General features: G+C 40.8%; 4 protein-coding genes across 5 annotated transcripts; all 4 read right to left on the reverse strand.

Moving 5' to 3' along the window:
* Positions 1-325: 325 nt before the first annotated feature.
* dusp29 (dual specificity phosphatase 29) lies at positions 326-1,567 on the reverse strand. The gene is made up of 4 exons (XM_023153695.3): positions 1,419-1,567; positions 1,065-1,284; positions 749-972; positions 326-661 (listed from the first exon to the last, which is right to left on the reverse strand). The coding sequence occupies exons 2-4, from the start codon at positions 1,244-1,246 to the stop codon at positions 447-449; spliced, it is 621 nt and encodes a 206-aa protein (XP_023009463.1). The 5' UTR covers positions 1,247-1,284; positions 1,419-1,567; the 3' UTR covers positions 326-446.
* A 1,712-nt stretch (positions 1,568-3,279) lies between these two features.
* LOC101465783 (dual specificity phosphatase 29) lies at positions 3,280-7,244 on the reverse strand. The gene is made up of 3 exons (XM_004561273.6): positions 5,560-7,244; positions 5,116-5,333; positions 3,280-4,520 (listed from the first exon to the last, which is right to left on the reverse strand). The coding sequence occupies exons 1-3, from the start codon at positions 5,685-5,687 to the stop codon at positions 4,333-4,335; spliced, it is 534 nt and encodes a 177-aa protein (XP_004561330.1). The 5' UTR covers positions 5,688-7,244; the 3' UTR covers positions 3,280-4,332.
* A 671-nt stretch (positions 7,245-7,915) lies between these two features.
* On the reverse strand, positions 7,916-12,491 carry LOC111500331 (dual specificity protein phosphatase 13B). 2 transcript variants are annotated; one of them, XM_023153692.2, is made up of 5 exons: positions 12,392-12,491; positions 12,109-12,178; positions 10,725-10,909; positions 8,900-9,120; positions 7,916-8,160 (listed from the first exon to the last, which is right to left on the reverse strand). In XM_023153692.2, exons 3-5 carry the CDS (start codon positions 10,877-10,879, stop codon positions 7,940-7,942), a joined length of 597 nt encoding a protein of 198 aa, XP_023009460.1. In that variant the 5' UTR covers positions 10,880-10,909; positions 12,109-12,178; positions 12,392-12,491; the 3' UTR covers positions 7,916-7,939. The 2 variants fall into 2 exon arrangements, with proteins under 2 accessions (XP_023009460.1, XP_023009461.1); XM_023153693.2 differs by having other exon boundaries at positions 10,725-10,939.
* A 372-nt stretch (positions 12,492-12,863) lies between these two features.
* Positions 12,864-16,973, reverse strand: LOC101465490 (dual specificity protein phosphatase 13A). The gene is made up of 3 exons (XM_004561272.5): positions 16,739-16,973; positions 16,355-16,572; positions 12,864-15,856 (listed from the first exon to the last, which is right to left on the reverse strand). Exons 1-3 carry the CDS (start codon positions 16,864-16,866, stop codon positions 15,645-15,647), a joined length of 558 nt encoding a protein of 185 aa, XP_004561329.1. The 5' UTR covers positions 16,867-16,973; the 3' UTR covers positions 12,864-15,644.
* Positions 16,974-18,425: the final 1,452 nt, after the last annotated feature.

Genomic DNA, 18,425 nt, shown 5'->3' on the forward strand with positions numbered 1-18,425 from the left:
GCAATTTCTCTGACATGTCTGTGAATTTACCAGGACATCAGCTCCCAGGAAGATGTTGTGAACAATACTTCTCACTGTACAATGATGGACTCTTAGGTTGCATGGAAAAAAGCCTCATAACTGTTCTGAGATTGATGGGCAGCAACAGTTGCTGATGTCGTTCCTCCTTGGCATTGTGTTAACGCACAGCTGAATGCCTCCAGACCAACAAACCGCCCATACTTCTGTTTTTATAGAGGTGCTCAAATTGCTGATGATTAGCAGCACCTGGTTGCTACTTACCCCTGACTTTACTTTTATTCCTATGGAAGCAGTAAAGCTGTACTTAGTTTTAATAGGACTTTATTTTTTTCACATGGCTGTAACTCCTAGCATGACGAAGTCTTAATGGCTGGGATATGACTTAGTCTCCGCTGACTTTAGTCTCAGACTGATCAGCCACACAATCAGCTTTCCCCTGCAGATTCCCCCCTTTTCTCCAAGAGGTGCTGATCCAGCTCTCGCAGCTGCTTCAAAAAGCCCCAGTTAGGGATGATACGCCTGCGTTTTTTTACGTGCTCTATGGCGTCGACCACCGTCATGTTCTCACAGATCATGAGATAGGCGAGGAAAAGTGTGGCGGACCGACTCCTTCCCATCACGCAGTGCACCAGCAGTTTATCTGCAGACGAATCGGAGAACAGATTCACGGCATGTTTTAGGCAATTTTCAGCCAAAATATTAGTTTTTTCCTGTGCAGCTGTCTTACTCTGAGGATTGCTCAGTGTCTTCTCAATAAACTGGGCAGCGGAGAAAAAATACTGGCTGAGGTCAAAGGTTGCGACGTCTTCTGCTACTACACCATAGTATACAATGTCCATGTCACTGTAGTAGCCAGCTCCAGTGTCCACGTTGTTCCATGTCCCCTCTGCTGCATTCAGGATGTGCGTAATTCCCAGCTTCTTCAGTGTGTACTTGTCCTTTGCAGTGTCCCTACAAGAAGCCAGTGTCAGTATCATTTTAATCCTGTTATTTTTATTCAGTTTAGACATTTTATGCTTTTATAAAACCTTTTTCTTACTTACTCATCGCCAATAAAGACATTAGGCCAAACCTCGTTGACATGAGTGTAAGCCACACTCCCTCGGTTGAGGATTTTCTCCAACTCATAGCCCCCAGGTGTGGAATAATCATCCACTGGACTGGATTCTTCAGCTGCCCGAGTAACATTTATCTTTGTGCCAGTCTTCGACTCGCGAGAAGCCATTTTCTTACCGTGGCTTCCTCTCACACATGATTTATTTGCTTAAGGAGAAAAAGAAATGCCACACTTGCTTCTTTATTTTTTCTTATATTCCTCCACCCCTCAAACTACTGTCATAAAAAAAGCACAGTTTTTGCTTTTTTTGTTTTTCACATGCATCTTCAGCAGCACTCACCCGGAGATTGAAGTCCTTCGTTTTTCTTCCCGGGAATTCGGTTTTCATCATTCTGGCAGCTGGTTGTGAAGCAGCCCTTGAAGGCAGAACATGGTAAGGTTTTAGTTCTGGCAGGCTCAAGTCAGGGCACAGATTGTATAACCGCTCTGTGACGGGCATCAAATGCAGAGGATATTTTTAGGGCTGTGATGTGGCGGGCCTCTGACCTTTGCTGCCACGTTCTCTGCCTGTGGGGAAAACTTCCACCCAGCCAGTCCCTGCCATCCACTTCTGAACACACAACTTTAATCTCTGCTGCTGGCAGGAAGCTGTGCTTATCCAAACTTTGCACTTGCCAAAGGATACCCATATTCACTGGAGTAAACAGGGCACTCTGAGCTTTTGCTCAACCGTACGAGCGAGTCCTTGAAATTGTGTCAGTCTCTCTTAGCCTTTCTGCATATCTTCAGACGCTGGGAGAAGCTGTGTAAGCGAAGCCTCACAACACCCGTTAAGGATGTTCAGCATCTTCTGGAGCCTCTCGGGGGGCCAAAAGAGAACTGAAATGTGTCAGACTGTTAGACAGATGAGGTTTTTCGCAAGATGGCACACGTCTTTGATTCCCCATTATATGATATGCACAGTCCATTCAGTGATCTAAATGCAAGCCCCCAAAGTGAGAGTGTGATGATGGCTGTATTGCAGGATGGCTAGATGAAGCTGCTAACATGTCAGACAGAGTTTTCACACCATCAAACTCCTTTATTTTTCCCTCATATCTTCCTACTCTGCCATCATTCATTCTGACAGTGAAATCATTAAACCTGTGATATCCAATTCCTTTTATTTTGACAGCATCTGTCTCCCAGCGAGCTCTGGAGAGCATCTCTTATTAAGATGGCTTCAGTGTTTCATCTCTTTTCAAAGTCTGACCTGAATCTGTATACATGCTCAGAAAGCACGCTGGCATATTTTTGTCATCTTGTATCACGACTCTTTAGACACATCACAGTTTTAACTGTACGTCACTGGATTGTAGCAGTTAGGACGCAGTATTTTGAGAAATGTGAATAAGTAAGTGGAGCATTGTTTATTTATAAGCATGCACTGTCTGTGTGTTGTTCCAGTACAGCAGGGGTCTTGATCTTGATTGTGCTGCGCTTAAGACGTGAGCCTAAAGGCCCATGCCGCTGTTTTTTGCACATTTAGCTCCTTGCGTGCTTTGCCTTACCGGTGAACAGGTCAAGTATGAAGAAGTGGAGAGGAAGATGTTCAGATTTAAAATCTGAATATAATACAGATTAATATAACACAAATATTTGCTTTTTTTTGTAATTTGCCCTAGTCTGTTGAGATCTAAAGTCTGTAGCACTTTGTGCCAGTGATCAGGAGCAGAGATAAGAGGTGGCCAAGGGTGGCCCTGGCCCCCACAGAGTTTGCAGGTCACAGAAAAGTCTGGCTACCCCAAACACAACACACACTTTTTGCAAAATGATTTGTCTTCTGTTGTTGTTCCTACAATAAACAACAGCTTTTTTTTTTGTTTTTAATTAATCAAGGGTTATCGAAATATAAAGGAATGTTATATAGTACTGTGCAAAAGTCTTGAGCCATGCCTTCCTTTTTTAACTTGAAAATTGAAAATGGGAACTGCGTGCAGTGAAACATTTGCACACTGAAACGTGCAAACATACATGGAAATATAGTATTTAAGGCAAAAACGGAATTCCAATGAGCTTCAAAGTCAAAGTATTTGGTATTTAGTCTTTGACACAGTCTGAACAATCTAAGAAAGTCTTCTTGTCAAATCGTCTCCAGGCCTCTTGAAGGACATTCAAAGCTCTTCTTTGGATTCTGGCTGCTATTTAGTCTGTTCTCTGTCAAGATGATCCCACACTGCTTCAATAATGTTGAGGTCTGGGGAGGACCAATGTCATGACTGTATTTTTCTCTACGGATATGCTTTTGCTACATTTTACTACTTTTCCCTCATCCTGACTGGTCACAGCAGATGGCTGCTCTCCACAAACTGGTTTTGTCCATGATTTCCTCTTAAAAAGGAGGTTTCTTTCTCCAAGTGCTTGCACAGAGATCTGTGGCTCATCGGGTTAATGTGTGTCATTTTGAAGGGTGTTTATCTTGCAATATAAAACACTATTGTTAATAAATAAAGAGTAGTTTATTATTAATAACAATAATAGCAAAGAACCATCACTTTTTGTGACGTGTATGGCACTGTTTGAGCTGTGTAGTCCGCCATAGTGAGCAGTAATTGTGCATTCATTTTTATTAAAATTATATAATATTTTAAAATTTAGTCTAATCATAAACAGCATTATATTACAATATGAGCTTTTGAAGCAATCAATTACACAGCTCATGCATGAGTGGGCTAATTGACTTTCATACGTTTCAATTATGGAAAACTGAGAAAAAAAGAAATCACCCAGAAATCTGGAGTGATGGATTCTGGTTTGTAAAATGGAGAATTGTAGTGTGAAAAACACAAAGAGATTAAAAAATAAGGCTTGAAATAGTCTTGTCTCAAATACAATGAGGTTCCGTTTGTGTCAAAAATGAACCGAACATGACAGGATTGAAGTCTTTTTAACTTTCAGCTAACTTTATTTTAGTGTTGACAAACCCTTTCTGACAGGCAGACTGTCTGTGCTGATCGCTCACCTGACAAAACATTTGTCTGTCAGTTCTACTTTGTGCTCTGCATGTTGTGTGTTTAAGTGTGCTATTATGAATGCTGATGTATCGCTTGACTAAGCTAAGCAAAATCCCATCAAGCCAAGTTGGATTACATGGTGCTTTAATTCACTTAAGATGCGAGTGCCCGAAGCCACCCAAATGGAGCCACCAGGACGATTTCATCTGCACAGATAATGCCAACTATGAAACTGTCCCCTTTTTGGCGTTATGTGCTCTACTACGTGAATAGGGATGAGTCCAGCTCGCGGAGCTGTTTCAGAAATCCAACATTTGGGAGGATGTTTCTGTGCCGGCACACAACCTCCACAGCCTCCACCAGTGTGAGCCTTTCTTTGATCATGAGGAAGGCCAGCGTAAGAGCTGCCGAGCGGCTGATTCCCCGAGCGCAGTGGACGAGCACCTTCCCTGCACGGACAAAAGGCAGACTCTAAAATAAGCTGCGAATTCTGCGGCTCGTTGGGTTAAACACAAACAACAAAGGGATTAATTACAACTGTGGGCTCAGCTCACGGTGTAACAGTCACAAAAGGTTCTTTTCACAGCAGAAATGATGACATATGATGGCACACACACAGGTGCTGTCATAGCATTAATAGTGTTTACGTGTCCCTGTAGTAACTGCTCACAACTTTAACTCTCTTTACCATTTTAAATTGATTTTATTTCAAATTATTGTTCTTCTAAATGTTTGTGCAATGGGGAAAAATAGAAGCCTTACATTTTTAAAATAAAAGTTAAAAATAATAAAACATTGTGAAATTATTTTAGATTATAGAGAGCAGCTGGAGTCTCCGCACACGACCCAGAAGCAAAGGCAATTATTTATGTTTTCATGCATTTAAATATGTGCAACAAAACATAAAATATCATTATTATTTATCATTTTTCAGCTTGATGATGCATCATTTTTCTATATTAGGATGTGTTGGACTGTAACATATTATTAAAGCTCAATCCTTATGTGTTTATTTTGTCATGTGTTGCTAAAATAGACTGGTACCTTTTTGGCTCAGAGCACCATGAATAAAATCAGCAGTCTCACTGAAGAAAGGGCTCAAGTCAAAATCTTTACAGTCTGGTGCTTCTACTCCGTGATACAGTATGCTGGCGTCTGCGTAGAAACCTGGCCCGGTGTCAATGTGCTGGGGGCCATCTGCAGCATTCACCACGTGTGTTATTTCCAGTTTTGCTAACAGGGTTTTATCCCGAGCTGCAGCTCTGTAAATGACACAGGAGAGGCTATGAGAAATGTCATTTTTAGCAATTTTTCTCGCCTGTGTGCAGCTCCGGAAGCATATGTGTGTAAATGCATCACCGGTGACTCAAATGTACAGATTTTATATTTGTCCCATCAGTTGGCCAAATACACTTGTTTGCAGCGACAGTTTCACAATCAGATCACCATATTGCAGTTAGGGGCCCCCAAAGTGAGAATGTCACTTACGCATCTCCGATGTAGAGGTTGGGCCAAACCTCGTTGACAGCTCCAGTGGGGCGTCTGTTCTTCAACAGAAGGCTGAGCAGATCGCAGGTGGGTGGTGTCTGATACTTTGGCTCCTCCTTTGAGGTCATATCTGTATCTCTCTCACCTCAGTGTTTTTATATAATTATCACTTTCACTCAACTCAGTACATAGATAAATAACTTTGCAAGATACTTTATGTTCCAGGATGCAAATGTTGATTATTACTGCTGTCCTGCTGGTGTTTCTTGCTGCAGGCTTTTGAGACAAACCAACAGCGAATACTAACCTTACTGGTGCGGCTCGCGCTGTTTTACATCTGAGCTGGATATCAGTGTTGTTTTGAGGCTGAGCCCCACTGGAACGAGACAGCTGAACATACCAGAGACTGGGCACAAGCAGTGTGGACTATTTATTCCTCAGATGACTGTGACAGAAGCCAGGCTGCTTGTGCTGTGATAAATTCGACTACTGAGCCGTTGCAGTTTTAATGGTTGTAATAGTGCAAGTGATCCAAAACATGGTGGGGAATTAATGTCAGGTTGCCACGCTGAACGAGCTCAAACCACAGTTTGAGCTCAAACCACAGTTTGAGCTCAAACCACAGTTTGAGCTATTGCAGATGGTGTTGCTGTGTCTCTTTATTTTAAATCATCTGACGAGAATAAATGAATGACTTCCTATTTTGCCTGATGTCGTCGTCAACAAACTATTAAAGTCCCGTCTTTGATTGCATAGGTTGCTCCTGTCATTATGAAGAACACAAAGATTATATAAGCTATACTGAGAGTTGAATTTCTGGAGTGAAGGTCTGAGTCAGTATGTTAAGGATAATTTAAACTGCTGAGAGAAGCGAACCACACTGTGCTGTTGACAAGACAATCTTTAGGAAAGCGTACATTTAGCAGCTGCTTTTAAACTCTCCATCATATTTCATGAACTTCATTAGAAAACTGAGTTTTCTGATGGTAAAGTCTGACTTTAAAAAAGTTTTAAAGAAAGTTCATGAAAATACAAAATAAATTCCTCACGTTTCTGTGTGTGCATTCCATATTATATAGACTAAACAAAATAATAGATGTTTTACAGGTGCAGTAGTAAATATTGGACGGGCAGAAAAAAAAGAAGAAAGAAGAAACTATTTACAAAACTCTGTACACACTGACTGTTTTCATAGGAATTACGAGGTCAGGGCAGCAGCCAGGTGCTGCTAATCAAATGGATTTGATTAACTGATCATCAGCAGTGCAAGCGCCTCTGTAAAAGCAGGGCTTTGGCAGGCTTGTGTTAACACAATGCCACAGTCTTCTCAGCAAATTCGGTACAATGCTCGGGGAAGCCTCAGGAAACTCAAGATTTACGTCTCAGACTCCACAGGGCTCAGTTAGGAAAGTAAATGTTAAACTTCATGAAGGCAAATTTTGAAGAAAGGCTGAACAAAAGTGTTTAGAAAGGCTGTCAGCAGAAAACCTCTTTTCTGTCTGGAAACCTGTGGAACAATGTCTGGTGATGTTTGTCCATAATCCACTGCAGCAGAAAACTGAACACAGCATATCAGCACAAAACTTCATATCTATTGTGAAGCACAGTGGTGGAGGGCTGATAATTTGGGCTTGTCTTGCAGCCTCGGGACATGTACACCTTTCAGTCATTAAGCTGAGCTTGAACTCCTCTACCAAATTATTCTAAAATCAAATATGAGACCATCTGTCTGATGGCTAAAGGTTGGCTGAAACCAGACAATGATTCCAAGCACAAGAGCAAATCTACATTCAAACGGCTGAAAAAGAAAAGAATGAAAGTGCTGCGATGGCCCAGTCAAAGGGCTGTATTTGACTGTATTTGTTAAAGGGCAAGAACTGTAGCATTTGTATGACTCACTGTCAAGTAAACATTGTAGTGTAATCTGTGACTGTATAACTCACTGAGTGCAGTAACTTTTCTGTAGTTTCTCAAACACAAATGTAACTGTTTTGAAGCTTTTTAAAGGCTTTGACTGCAGACAGGAGACACAGGCACAGATGGGGAAGAATTTCAACAGTTAAACACAAATGTAATCTTCTTTGTGTTTTGTGTTAATTCTGATTTTGTAACCTTAAAACCTCACAGTCGTCCTTTTGTGTCATACTTTTGGGTATTTTGAGCTGATAATTTAAGCACGTTTTGTTCATATAACTTAATTGTTAATGTTTAAAAATCACTCTTCATCAGGTTATTAAATTTTCTTACCTTGAAGCCCTTTAAATACAGCTGAAGTACCTGTTCATTACAAAAACATTATCACTGTAATAGCTTTTTAACACTCAGATATGGACAGGGGTCAAAAATATTATCCAAATTTATGGGCCGAAGGATTTTATTTTTACGTCCGCCCGTTGAAGCTCCTGGATAATCCCTGGCAGTGGAGCTTTGTGTCCAGTGCTCGGAGCTGCTCCAAGAACCCGTTATTGGGAGAAATGTTCCTGTTGGCGCCCACAGCTTTGATGGCGTCCACCAGAGTCATGTTCTCATGGATCATCAGGTAAGCCAGAACCAAGGTGGATGAGCGGCTGAGGCCCATTGCACAGTGGACGAAGACTTTACCTGCCAGTCAGAAGGCAGAAAATCAGACTTCCTGTGGATCATTTCAGAACGCAGCAGCCCACCAGCCTACAGCAATCAGTGGATTATTGTTGTAAAGTTTGTTCTAAATATCTAATTTGTAACTCCTCTGTGGATTAAAAACCGTGCACATCACAGGGAGGAGTACTTCTTACTCCCGACTAAAAGTTTTCAACAATGTTGCAACAAATGTTTCTACACACGGTAATCCCTGGTTCCTTATCAGGCCTGAGGATTAGGGCGCAGAGGAGCGCGTAATTGAACTGTCTTGGCTTCTGTGTATTTCTGCCGGGGATTACTGTAGGCCCCGCCACACACTGGAGCCCCCGATCAGCCAGCATGTGAAGAAGGAGGCCTCATCTTATTACTGTCATGTCAGATACTGACTTCACTTTGCATAACGGGCCAGGAAAGCACAGGCCACAAACATAATTGTGTAATTTCCATGTCCAATAAAAGTGTTGCTTACAAATTGCCAGGGCAATCCATTTAAAACCAATTTTCCTGGCCGAGGTCTGAGCTTATGAGAAGATTACCATGGGGGAAAGATATTAGCTTGATATTATGTTTAGTGTTTGATTTGCATTTTAATGACTGATACAACTGGGGTCTGCTGTAAATGGGAATTGACTGACAAATGTTTCTCTGCCTTGGCTCGTCTTCCCCGAGTTAATGTGTGAAAACGATGAAGGATACCTTGAGCGCTGTGAGAGCGCCTCACCTGTGGGAGAGCTCAAAGCGCTCTTGATGAAATTGGCCGCTGGGTAAAAGAAGGGACTCAAGTCAAAGGATGGCATGTCAAAAGCTTCGACTCCATGATAAGTGATGGCGGTGTCTCGGTAGAAGCTGGGCCCTGTGTTCACATTGAACTTCCCATCAGCTGCATTAAGCACGTGGGTGATGCGATGAGCCTGGAGAGTCCTTTTGTCTTTGGCTGCGTACCTAAAGGGAAAAATTACAATTATCTCTGCAATCAAACGAGACAAATGATGAGGATAATGCAAAGAAAGCTAACTCGAGGAGAAGAAGGAAGATGGCAGGCAGTGGGGGAAAATGTAGATCATTAGGTTAATTAACTGAATTGTTATAATATTACATTTTATTATGAATGATACAGAGAGACTGCACAGTGCAGTGCACAAGACGCAGTCCCTGTTTTTTGCCCTTTAAGGGGGTATTTTTTTCCTCTGTGGTTACACATATAGTAATGCATATAATATATCTGTCAAATGCCCTACCTTATCCTTCTTAGAGTTTAATCAAGATCCCTTCATGCATGATATGAAAAGTAAAGAGTATGTTGTGATGTGAATCTTATGTTTCACTATATCCCAAAGGTGCTCTATTGGATCAAGATCCGGTGACTGTGGAGGTCATCCGAGTGCAGGGAACTGCTGGAAGCAGCCATCAGAACATGGGTACACTGTGGTCATAAAGGGGTGGACACAGTCAACAACAGTACTCAGGTAGCCTGTGGTGTTTAAATAATTCTCATTTGGTATTTAAGGAGACATAACATTACACTTCCACCAACAACCTGAACTTTTGATGCGAGGCAGGATGGATCTATGCTTCTAATGATTTTTATGTCCAATTCTGACCCCACCAGCCAAATGTTGCAGCAGAAATTGATGCTCATCACACCAGGCAATATTGGTGAGTCTGTGTGAAGGGTTGCTTTCCTGTTTATAGCAGCCATGAGTGTCACCCAGTGTGGTCTTCTGCTGCTGTGGTCCTTCAGGGTTCCACATGTCATGTGTTCAGAGATGCTCTTCTGCATACCTTAGTTGTAATGAGCTACTGTTACCTTGTTATCAGCTAAAAGCGCTCTTGCCATTATATTCTATATTCTAACTGTTTTGATCAACAAGACGTTTTCTCCCTACGAACTGCCGCTCACAGAATATTTTCTCTGTCAAAACTAGAGACGGTACTGTAATCACAAGCCCAGCCCATCTGGCATGTCCTATGCTATGTTCAAAGTCACTTAAATCACTTTTCATCTCCATTATGATGGTCACCTTGAACTTTAGCAGGTCTTGTTGACTATGTCTGTATGCCTAAATGCACTAAGTTGCTATCACTTGATTGGCTGATTAGATAATTGCTAACAATTAGCAGGTGTACCTAAATATTCTATGATGAAGGCAAAAAACTGCCCATGTATCTAAAAATAAAAATAGACAGTATGCTACAAAACAGTATTCATAAAACAGCTACTTTTATTATTGTAAAGTTGGATGTTAGCATGTTAGCATAAGGCTACGACACACTATTCACATGGGCATTAGCACTTGGATGACTGTGTATACAGTTGTGATGAAAGCTTGTTAATGTTTTGCGCATTAGTGTGATAACCAGGTGCTTTTATAAAAAAAAGATCAATTTCAATAATGTAAAAATCATAATGGTGCCTTTAATTACACATGCACTCACAATCTGAGCCCAATTAAGAGAATACTTAATTACTTTATTACAAAAGCCGGTGGAATTATATTTAAACACATTAGCCATAGTGAATCATTTCAGTAACATGTCACTCTCACATGTCTCCGATGTAGATCCCGGGATGAACCTCATCCAGATGGTTACTGGTCCCTTTTTTTGTCCACATCAGTCTCTGAAGCTCTGAAGCTGGGGGGGTTTCATACCGGCCTTCTGCCCCCTCAGGGCTCGCCAGGCAGCTGAGGCCTCTGGGCATGTCTGAATTCTCCACTTCTGCTTTTACAACCTTTCATTAAGAAAAGAAGTGGTCGTTGCCCTGAAATTTGAACCGCGATAAAAACTGAGAACTCAATAAAAGCGTATGTTTTACTGCACTTTGCCCTTTACTATACTTCAAACTTTAAGAAAGATGCTCAAAGAGTTTCGGGGTTCATCTGCATTGCCCATGAATACCAACTAACTCCACTGAAATGCCTAATTGAAATGTACGCATCATCTTAGGAAACACCGAGAAACGACTGCTAAGTGCAGCGTGGGATTATAGCAAGGATCGTTAATTAGCAGGTTTCATATACAGGTCTGTAGCCTTTAAATACAGACTGCAATTATGACAATTAACACATTCCACAGTAGCAAAGGATCATGTGATTGTAAGCTGACCTTATGATGCTCTCATTATTGTATCTATATAGCAGCACTGGATAGATTTATTTATTTCCAGAGATGCAGAAAAATGCCTATAAACCACTTTTCATTTGCTGCAGGCAAGTCTAACCTGTGCATTTACAATTTACACACTGAGCTCTAGAGAGACTCGTACTATGCAAACTGTATGCATTAGCATCCATTTAGGCAGGTGTGTGACTGTGCTTGAGGCTGTGGACGTACAAGCGATGTGTAGGCATTGTTATCGAAAAGAAACTAACAGCAGCCGAGCTTCTTATTTGCATTCTCGCCGCGTGTGGAGACATAATGTTGCTCTCAGGGTTTTGAGACTTTTTGTCGTGTCCACAGGGATGAGTCATTGAGACCAAATCTGTTTTAGTGACCTTTTGTTTCGCTGGTGTGACATATGGAGGTTTACTCAAACATCATGTTGCCTCTATCCATCCCTGCATGTGCATTCGTGTGTGTCACACAGAACACGTGTGCATGAAGGAAATGCTGCATCTAACGCAGTGTAAGCTTCATGCATACGATTGTGTGAGCTAAATGGTGTCTTTGCACAGGTACAACATGCGCCTCGCGTACCTGGAGGCTCTTCTTTCTCCTCATTGATCTATAAGCACAACCCTTTCCTGCCTCCCACACTCAGGGGCAGAGAACTGATTTCCCTGGTGCGCATGTTGAGCTGCAGCACTGCTTTCATACCCTCTCCCCTTAGGCTAACCTGTCCTTCCTGCTCCACTTCTGTGTAATTAAAGATGCTATGTATGGGAAAGTGCCCGCGGTTAACATGGAGGGCAAATAAAAATGGCTTTTTACCTCCTCTGGGCCTCTTCTTGGTGGTTTTATGAATTACACTTCCCTCTTTAGCCTTTCAGATGTGGTTCATCTGGATTTGTGGGCCAATTAATAAAAAAAGAAAGTATCATAATCCGTCAGGCAATGCAGTATCACAGTGAATACTACTTCACAAGTACTCTGTCAACATGTTTATCTTGCAAATAAAGCTATACAGTGCAATAAATCCACACACTTATGAATATACATCGCCTACATTTATCTGTAATCACTTTGTAAGCACACATTGTTGGTTGACACTTGCCTTGGTTGGAAACGTTGCTTTTCATGGCCTCTCTGTACAACAGCTACATGTAGGTCGACAGCACAACTGCCTGTGTTCTCCTTGGTAATCTACCCTGCAACCTTTTTTGCTATTTTAACATCTGAATCTCAGCCCAAAATAATTCTGGCACCATATTCTGCATTCCTTAAAGGTTACCCGAGCTGCCAGCACAGGAGGGAGGATAGGACACGGCTTTTTCAATAGCAAGAAAATTAGATCAGAGCTGCTTGTAGCTGAGTTTAAACCTGACTTCCCTGAGCTTTTTTTCCACTTTGAACTGTGTTTGAATCAACACTCGGTCATTCGATGTAAAAAAAAAAGTATAGATTATGTTTTTTTCTTGGTGCAATTAAGTGATAGCAGAGATTTTTTTCTTAATTATATCAGCAAAAATGGGAACTTGCAATAAACCCACAATATTGACACTCTGATGAAGTTTTAAAAAGCTAAAAATATATATTTATATTGCAGAAAAATGACACAAATATAGATGGATGAGCAAATACAAACATTTCTTTGTAAAAATGTCTACATTTATTGTATGTTTTTGTAAGTACTGACAAAGTCTATATCTAGAAATTGAACGTATGACTTATAATTCTGTGTATAATACTGTACATTCTTGCTTACTGTGAATGTTTGATTCAGAGAAACATAATAATTCAAAACAGGTCGAAATCATTGGTGTCAAGCTAGATGAATGTGTGTGTACCTTTGCCTCTACAGTTGATTTCATGGGCAATCAAAAGACCTGAAACCTTTTCATGCACAGCAGTGATCAACTGCACTGCCTTGACAAATACACCAAATGAATTTCACACGCTGTGAACAGCGATGTGTTGAACAGATGCTGTTGATTGATTCCCTCTTTTCTGAGTTACCTAGAGACTCTACTAAAATGTTATGCTTTGCAAAACATGTTCCATTAGACATTTGGTCTACTCTGTTGTTGTAGAAGAAAAAACGTCTTACAAGAATGAGAAGTAAAGACTTGTCTCAGTGTTGTAAACATGCCCTGTTGTCATTTTACTTGACATTAAATTTATTTCTGCAACCAGACTCTCTTTTTGTTAAGACATAAAAAAAACCAACAACCTCGCTGCATTAAAAATCCCAGTTAGCAGGCTAATGAGGAGATGATGCAGCTTAGTCTATTATAAATGAAGATCACTGGATTTGGAGAAAGATAATTAAGCTATTTTCGTGCCAGCATCTGCTTTCGTTGGGCTCAAATGTCCATGAACAATATTGTGCGAAACCCTTGAGCCACCTCTCATTTTGTATTTTTCGATAGGAAAAACAAAATTGGTAAATTTATTGATACATGTATAAACATACATAGAGAGTTTGTACAATTCTAACGAGAAATGTATTTGCTATCACCATCATTTTCTTCTTTAACGCAACCTAAGTCAGATAAACTTTCTTTTAATATTTTCTTTAAGTAGTCTTCAGGAATAGTTCTCCAGCTGCTTCAAGGACATTTGAAGCTCTTCTTTGGATGTTGGCTGCCCTTTATTCTGTTCTCTGTCAAGATGATCCCGCTCTGCTTGAGGTCCAGGCTCTGAAGAGGCAGATCCGTGACTTATATTGTGTCTTTTTTCTATCCAGCTATGCTTTTACATCGGAGGTAGTGTTTTTAGGATCAGTGACATGCTGATGGTAATATTGATAATATTGGCTGAAATGCAGACACTCACTGTTGTTGTTCTCTCCTGACCTCCTCTATAAATACTGATGATTAAATAATAATCACTCCATTAGACCTGTTGCAGCTCATATCAGTCCAGTTCTTGTGTAATTTGGCATAACCAAGTCTTTTCTGCTTGTTTTCATCTCTTAAGAATAGTTTCTTGACAGCCACCCTTCAACTAAGACCTGAGACATGGCTTTCAGATACTGTTCATCTCATGTAGATACGTGCCTGCCACTTTTTTCACCTCACTTAATCACATTTTTAAGCACACACTGCACACAGTGCTCAGATTTGTCAAGTTTTTGGCTAACAGTCCCCTGGGAGACACCTTGTTGGTGCAAAACTTTTATATCTGTCAAAATGTGCCAGAATCAACTAAAGAAATGGGAACTGGCTGTTTAGTTTTGCAACAGGCTGCTAGTAACACAGTGCCTAACCCCCCCCAAAAATACTTTCTTCTGAAAATGGTCAGGTTCAGTGACTGAAAATGAATGAAAAAGCAGCCAATGCCCTCTCTCTTCAGAAAGCCTGGAGAATGATTGTTTGATCCAGAATATAAAAAATGTGAGGTAGTTCAACGCTAACATGCTGTAGTATTCAAGTATTATCATATTACTATCAGACCTAAAGTTTCACGCTTATTGACAACAGCTAGCACGCTATTAGGATCTACCATATACCAGCGGTCCCCAACCTTTTTTTATGCCTAAGACCGGTTTATGTCCGACAATATTTTCACGGACCGGCCTTTAAGGTGTCGCGGATAAATACAACAAAATAAAACCAGTACCGATACCAAAAAAAGAATATTTATTCATAACACACGGGAAAAGATCCAGGGAAACTGAGTTAACGATAAAAACTGATAAAAACCCTGAGAACCATAAATTTCACACCTGAGCCTCAACTCTCACGGCCCGGTACCAAACAACTCACGGGTTGGGGACCGCGGGCATATACAATACGATGTCGGTATGCTAACATTAGCATGTTTATTTGCTACTCTTTAGCTTGTAATCATGTAGCATGTAATCTTTATGAGCCTGTATAGGCCTATGTTAACATTTGAAAATCTCCTTTAATATGAAACTTTGCTATCTATCTATCTATCTATCTATCTATCTATCTATCTATCTATCTATCTATCTATCTATCTATCTATCTATCTATCTATCTATCTATCTATCTATCTATCTATCTATCTATCTATATATCTGAGCTTGTTTAGAATGGTGAACCTCATCATAATAAAAGTAAAGACTAATGAGTGTACAGAGTTTGTCTCCTGCCATTAACGTTTGGCATTTCAGTAACATATAAGCACTGATAGTTTATTCTGTGTGATTTGTGCAACTTTGATCTCTGTTAGTGATGTGGACAGCTGAGTCGACAGAAATTCACTCAGTCGAACCAAATTTCACGATGATGTGTCTAAACGTTTCAGTCTGGACGGTTGCACCGACAGACTGGCTGGCATCGTTATTCCCAGAAACCACCTCGTGGCTTTGTGGCTGAAGATGTAAATGCCTCTTTTCACTACAGGATCCGACATGTTTTCTTTTTCTTTGTCAGTTGAAGATCCAGATCCAACAGCAAAGCCAGGAAATTTCTGTTGGGGTAGATGGCTCTTTTCTGGATCAGCTTCTGCAGAGCCTGTTTGAGTGGGAGATGATGGTAGATCATGAGGTATGCCAAAACCAAGGTCGATGACCGGCTCATTCCCATGATGCAGTGCACCAGAACTTTCCCTGAAGAACAGGCAAGATGAAAGGAGGGATGTGAAGAAAGGATTAGCGAGAAGCCTCAGACTTATTAATATCATACATGACTGCCCGTCTCACGCTGTGGTCTTTCTTTTTCCCTGCTGCGAGCTAAAAATAGTGCCTACAATTCACTCTTTGTTCATTTAAGGTCCCTTTGCAGACTGGGCCCAACTGTCTCCTTAATCCCAACCTGTCCGCTGCTTGATAGCTTCTTTGAAAAGAGCCATGGTCACATTATATACCTAAATTCTGCAAGGTAAGACTCTTATTATTACAGCTGGCTGAAAATACACTTAAAGCTGTCTTACATTGTGCTGACAGGTGACATTGAAAGGACAGCGTGGTGGGAGAATTTGAGTGGAATGAGTGGCTTTACTGTAATAAGGATTTGCAGAGTTAAATAAAAGATGTGATATACAGGGATTTGAGAAAGGAAAACTGTAGCACTTGTAATACTATATTAAAAGCCTCAAGGAGTCTTACCATCAGGTGACTTCAGAGCTTTGTGAATGAAATCGGCTGCAGGCTGAAAGTAAACATCCAGATCAAAGTGTGTCGAGTCATCTGCTGGAATGCCACAATACACAAAGTCGTTGCCATAAAAGCTTTGGTTCCCTATGCTGCCTCGCTTGGAGTGAGCAGCGTTTAATACATGAGTTATACCTAATTTCAGCAAGGCAGCCTTGTTTTGGGCTACTGCCCTAGCAAGACAAAGAGACAGAAAGAGGTTCAAGACTTATGGGAACTCTACGCATCACAGCACAATGATTTTTATGCCAGAATGAAACAATACGTGGAAGCAGTTATGTCAAAGAAAACAGCCTTTGCAAGGCAACCGAATCATCTGAAATAAAAGTACATACTTACACATTTCCTATGTATATGTTCGGCCACACTTCGTCAATTTGATTGAGGTGCAGCTTGCAAGAGTCCAAAAGCTTCTGCAAATCCTTCACACTTAGATATTCTTTTCTCTTGCTTCTCAGCGCTGACATTTTAAAATCCAAATCCCTTGTCTTGGATCGATCACTGGTCCAAATGTTTGTTGTTTTAAAGCGGTTCCCCGTCTTTCTCCGGCTCAAGATGATGTGTACGAGCAGGTGTTTATCTGCTATCACTGGACAGTTACCCAATTTAGTACATAACCTAGCGTGTAGTCTTACTCGTGCAGAGGGCAGAACAACAAACACTGCAGCCGGGGCTTGTACTTTTCACACCACGGCGGGACTGAGATTTAATAAGCCTCAAACAGATGAATCATGCCATAAACGAGCAATAACTAAATGTAATTATGGGCAAAATGTTTGAGTGAAGTGATTATGCTGTGTGACAGAAAGTCCAGTGTAATTTGGCAGTTATAGAAGAGAAAGAGGGTAACAGCTTCATGCAGCTAGTTTACGCTCTGACACAAATATCATGTGAAAGCAAAATGGAAATTTAAAAAAAAAAAGAGAGAGAAAAGAGCTTTGCTGTGGGCTGTTCATGACATTAAACAGCCTCTCATACTGTGCAAATGTCTATTTTAACTCCTCTATTATGTTGCAGGTCAATTTCACCCATTTTAGCTTTAAAAAACTAATTAACTTCTCCCTCGCACCATGAAATGTAATGACTTTTCTTCATTCGGAGTCATGAATGTGTATGTAAAATGTGGGTGCAGTGGCGTGTTGTTGAATACCAGTACCAATGTTGGATGCAGAATCAGTCAATAAATGTCTCCGGGTCATTTTTAACCTGGAGACGGTTATTGATTGATAATTCAAAGTGCTGCTTCTCCTTGTTGAAGACTCTAGAGTGGTGTGAAAATGTGGGGGGGAATCCAGCTGAATATGTATGTGAAACTTTAAGAATGTGATCCATAAATGCTAGAGAAAGAGTAGTTTGACAAGCATGGTGCGATTGTGCGTTTGTTCCCCTTTGAGCTTTCTGGTTGAGAAGCTCTTTTACAACCATTTTAAGAATAGTTATTCTCTACAAGAGACACTTAAGAATGAGCTCCAGACAATTTACCAGACACTAAAAATTAGCTTTTGTTCTCGAGAACAGCGGTAATGTAGAGGGAGATGTTTCTGAGCCGTTGGTGATTCAGGATATCTGTGAAGAGGATTCTTCTTGCTAAGAGACCATTGAAATCAAAAGACTGTCAGGCTGCATAGTCACTTTCGTCGGAGGAAACCCAAAGCACATTGTCACATTCCAAAGACCTGTGTTATCTGAAAAAGTTCCCCAGCCTGCTAGGTTTTGATGCACACAGCCATCACCAGCGGGGATGGAGGGAGCCCATTATACCTGAGACTCGGAGGCAAGGTTGAATCTTTATTTATTTTTTTCTTTCTTCTAATGTGCAAAAAAGTTAGGTGTGCAAAATTCTGAACAGATTTCCCCATTATCAGCTGCAAGGAATGTGATACATGCTGAAGAGACACGGGAAGGCTGCTGTGTTTTGTCTCGTTAATAAGATAATGAAACCGCCACCACTTGCTGGAAATGCCAGAAAATAAAACCTTGATCCTGCTAACACTTGATTTTAAGATGTGTGTGTGTGTTTTTTTTA

This window comes from Maylandia zebra, linkage group LG8, assembly GCF_041146795.1.
Source record: "Maylandia zebra isolate NMK-2024a linkage group LG8, Mzebra_GT3a, whole genome shotgun sequence".
Lineage (NCBI taxonomy): Eukaryota > Metazoa > Chordata > Actinopteri > Cichliformes > Cichlidae > Maylandia > Maylandia zebra.

Bases quoted from the DNA above. Each gene is read 5' to 3' on its own strand.
- dusp29 (XM_023153695.3), bottom strand. From the start codon at position 1,246: ATGGCTTCTCGCGAGTCGAAGACTGGCACAAAGATAAATGTTACTCGG. The intron at 973-1,064 runs GTAAGTAAGAAA...GGCTTCTTGTAG, and splicing joins AATGTCTTTATTGGCGATGA to GGACACTGCAAAGGACAAGT. The intron at 662-748 runs GTAAGACAGCTG...ATTCGTCTGCAG, and splicing joins GACACTGAGCAATCCTCAGA to ATAAACTGCTGGTGCACTGC.
- LOC101465783 (XM_004561273.6), bottom strand. From the start codon at position 5,687: ATGACCTCAAAGGAGGAGCCAAAGTATCAGACACCACCCACCTGCGAT. The intron at 5,334-5,559 runs GTAAGTGACATT...TGTCATTTACAG, and splicing joins AACCTCTACATCGGAGATGC to AGCTGCAGCTCGGGATAAAA. The intron at 4,521-5,115 runs GTACCAGTCTAT...TTGTCCGTGCAG, and splicing joins TGGTGCTCTGAGCCAAAAAG to GGAAGGTGCTCGTCCACTGC.
- LOC111500331 (XM_023153692.2), bottom strand. From the start codon at position 10,879: ATGCCCAGAGGCCTCAGCTGCCTGGCGAGCCCTGAGGGGGCAGAAGGC. The intron at 9,121-10,724 runs GTGAGAGTGACA...TTTTCCCTTTAG, and splicing joins GGGATCTACATCGGAGACAT to GTACGCAGCCAAAGACAAAA. The intron at 8,161-8,899 runs GTGAGGCGCTCT...TCTGACTGGCAG, and splicing joins CGCTTTGAGCTCTCCCACAG to GTAAAGTCTTCGTCCACTGT.
- LOC101465490 (XM_004561272.5), bottom strand. From the start codon at position 16,866: ATGTCAGCGCTGAGAAGCAAGAGAAAAGAATATCTAAGTGTGAAGGAT. The intron at 16,573-16,738 runs GTAAGTATGTAC...TTGTCTTGCTAG, and splicing joins AACATATACATAGGAAATGT to GGCAGTAGCCCAAAACAAGG. The intron at 15,857-16,354 runs GTAAGACTCCTT...CCTGTTCTTCAG, and splicing joins AGCTCTGAAGTCACCTGATG to GGAAAGTTCTGGTGCACTGC.